The sequence below is a fragment of the Streptopelia decaocto genome (genome assembly GCF_964273445.1).
Source record: "Streptopelia decaocto genome assembly, chromosome: 2".
In the NCBI taxonomy this organism is placed as follows: Eukaryota; Metazoa; Chordata; class Aves; order Columbiformes; family Columbidae; genus Streptopelia; species Streptopelia decaocto.
The window spans coordinates 1,956,037-1,959,476 of record NC_138655.1 but is presented as its reverse complement, the minus strand read 5'-3'; the positions used below and the strand labels follow the sequence as shown (position 1 = coordinate 1,959,476).

Below are 3,440 nucleotides of genomic sequence, written 5' to 3'. Positions count from 1 at the left end.
AGGAAACAAACCCTTAAAATATATATATATAAAGATATAGCATAATTAGGAATATATAGAACCAAGGGCTCAAATTACCCCCCTCAAACCCAGGGCGGTCGGGGAGATCTGCGAGCGGGGCAGCCGTCCCAGCGGCACAAAGAGCGGCCGGGGACACAAACCCCTGCAAACAGTCCCAAAAAGTGTAAAAATACCAACCCTAAAGTTTTGTTCTAGATAACGCACGAGTTTGGTTTGGGGGTTATTTTTTCCTCCACTCTCCTTTAAGTAAAAACTCAAAAAGGAGAAAGGAAAGTAATTTGCTTTACCAATTAAAACATTAAGGGGGCAGCTCATCGGGGCGATGTCAGAGGAGCTGGGAGCAAATTGGATCCAAAGTGGCTTTTCAGCGGCTCTGGGGATGAAGGTCTCTGGGTGTCTTGGGGAGGAAAATAAAATAATTTAAAAGGGGAAAAAAATTAAAACACACAATACCCAGCTTAAAAAATAATTTAAAAGGAAATTTAAAAAGGAAAGAAAAGGTAGAAAAAGTGAAAAACCAGAGTTCAGCGGTGTAGAGCAAATGGTGGTCCCGGGTTCGCAAGTGATGGAGCGACGGGCGATTCATCCCTACGGAGCTCGGGGAGGGTTCCGCATCCGTACCAGGAACCCAAAGGAAGCAGCAACAACCCCCCAAACGAAAACGTGACGCTGTGGGATCCCCCCCGGGTTGAGAGAGAAAAACCCGACCCAAGCTCTAGTTGAATATAAGTTGTTTTTTATCTTGATGCAACATCGTTAAAACCGTCACAAATCGAAACAACAGGTCGTTAAAAACGCTTCGCACGATCAGTACCTAAAATGCACCAGGCTCCCAAGCTCGCTTTGTTCAAAGACCCTTTTTTTCCCCTCCCCAAGATTAATTTTTTTATCATTTTTCTTTTTTAAATAAGCAATTCGTTAAAAAAAAAAACTTATCCTTCGCGCTTTTGCTCCAAACACAATTGCACAAATTATTGTCTATTATTTTGCGCAAGAATGTGCATTTTCTTTCCATCTTTCAACACCGAGGTTAAAATAATACTCCGTTTCCCGAGGGTTAATAAATAAATCTGGTGCATAGTGAGATAGCAGCCAACCGTTTGCAGTCCATATATTACTATATCGCCTCTCAGGTCACCCTAGAATTGTTACCTCTCCCCCCCGCCACTATTTTTAAGAGCATAGATAATTTTAAATCTCTATAAAACAGTATTATTTAACCCAATTGATTCCTGTATATAGTGCATTCGGCTTCTTCCCAACATCGTTAAATTAACTCGGATATTATTTGCATGCTATTACATACAAACTTTTAAGACTCGTGTATTTTTTTTTCTCGTTTTCTAAAGGATTTTTTGTTCGTAAATCACCAAGCAAAATATAGGCTCAAGGAAAAGAAAAAAAAAAAAGGCAGAAAACTAACTAATTTCTACATATTTACAAGGGTGAATAAGTTAAATGTGGCTCAGATTTGCCGGCCGGGAGGGGGGTGCGGGGCCGGGCAAAGCGCAGCGCTGCCGGGGACCCCCCGTAAAACCCAATACAAATCGAATTGGGGGTAAAACACGCAGGATAAAGGGGGAGGAAGAGGAGGAGGAGGGGGGGAGGAAGAAGCCACCTGGATGGCGCTGATGCTCCCGGGGTTTGGGGGGGTGGGAAGCGCCGTACACGTCCCGCATGCAGGCTGGCTCCAGGTCCGCCCTCCCCAAAAATGTCAGGGGAGGAAAACAAACAAAATAATAATAATATATTTTTATACAAGCAGAGGGTTTGCTTTCCCCACGTGGGGTGAGGGGGGAAAAAAGGGGGGGACCCTTCCACCCCAAAGCCCGGGGCTCACATGAAGAAGTCAGCGGCGGGTTTAGGGGCGGCGGATGGGGAGGGTTCCCTCGGGAAACCCCGGCCGGCTAATTTCTCGTATTTTTCTTTGTACAGATCCCTTTCCTTGGCCAAACGGGTCACCTCCTGCTTGAGTTGCTCCACTTGGCTCTGAAGTTGACATTTCTCGTTCTCCAAGATGTGCCGCTGCTGGACCCGCTTGTAGCGGCAGGACTGAGCGTAGCCTCGGTTCTTCAAGGTCCTCCTCTTCTGCTTGAGGCGAATCACCTCCTCCTTGCTGAACCCCCGCAGCTGCCGGTTCAGCTCCCGTACCGACATACTCACCAACTGGTCGTCGGAGAAGCGGTCCTCCAAGCGCAGGTGGTGATGATGATGATGGTGATGGCCGGGGTGATGATGGGCGGCCGGCGGTAACTCCTCACCGCCGAAAGGCTGAGGTCGGAAAGACTCGTAAGCTTGGTGGTGATGATGATGATGGTGAGGGGCACCGATCAACGCTTCCACCGCGTCCTCCGGTGTCAGGTTGAGAGCTTCGGGATTGAGGTGATGCTGATAACCCGACATCCAGTACAGCTCCTCCAGCTGAGGTTTGGAGCCCAGGGAGGACGCTGTGGTTGTTGGGGGACCAGGAGCCGGTTGCCCACCGGGGCTGGGAGCGCAGAAACTGGGCGAGGAAGGCACGGAGGAGCAGGGCGTGCTGAGCGGGGTGGAGGAGAGGGAACCGGCGGGCAGCCGGTGGCACAGCCGCTCCGCCTCCGCCGGTTCTTTCTTCACTTCGAACTTCATCAAGTCGAAATCGTTCACGTATTCAATGGCGAGGGGGCTGGTGGGCAGTTCCGCGCTCATGGCCAGCTCCGAGGCCATCTCAGTCCATGGAGAAACCGGGGGGTGATTCCCCCGGGTAATGCCGCTCACCGAGGCTTGGGGGTCCCGAGGGCTCCGGGAGACTCCTCCGAGCGGGTTACGGGGGCTCTGGCTGCTGTGCAACCGGCTGTCCCGACCGGGCTTTGCTACGGCGTTCAGTTCTGCCCCGGGACCCTCCGAGCGGGCTTCGCTACGGCGTTCAGTTCGGCTGCGGGACTCTCCGACTGGGTTTTGCTGCGGCGTTCAACCCGGCTCCAGGACACGCCGACCGGGCTTCGCTACGGGGTTCAGCTGAGTTCCGGGACCCTCCGATGGGGCTTCAGTGGGGGGTTCAGCCGGGCTCCCGGACGCTCCTGCGGGACTCCGCTCCGGGCTGCAGGCAGACGCCTCCGTCGGGGCTTCGGTCCGGGGCTCCGCAAGGGTTTGAGATTGGGTTTCGGTGCTGGAGCCTCCTCCGGTGCTCGGCTCCGAGCTGCCGCCGGACTCCGGGATCCTCGCAGCGCTCCGGCTGCTCTCCCCGCCGCCGGGGGAAGCGGAGCCCCGTGGATGCGGGACCGGACACTTCTCCAGCACGACTCAGCGGGGCCGGGTTGTTGCCGCTGCCTGCGGCTGATTCCCAATGGCGAGGAACAGGCAGCGCCCTGCCCGCCCCTTCCTGCCTCCCCTGGCACCTGCCCCGGCCCCACCTCCCCGGGCTACGAGCCTTCTCCTGCCCT

General features: G+C 53.7%; 1 protein-coding gene across 1 annotated transcript; it reads right to left on the bottom strand.

Annotated features, from left to right (window-relative positions):
* Nucleotides 1-740: 740 nt before the first annotated feature.
* Nucleotides 741-3,440, bottom strand: MAFA (MAF bZIP transcription factor A). Its single transcript, XM_082045183.1, has one exon. It carries the CDS (start codon nt 2,722-2,724, stop codon nt 1,858-1,860), a length of 867 nt encoding a protein of 288 aa, XP_081901309.1. The 5' UTR covers nt 2,725-3,440; the 3' UTR covers nt 741-1,857.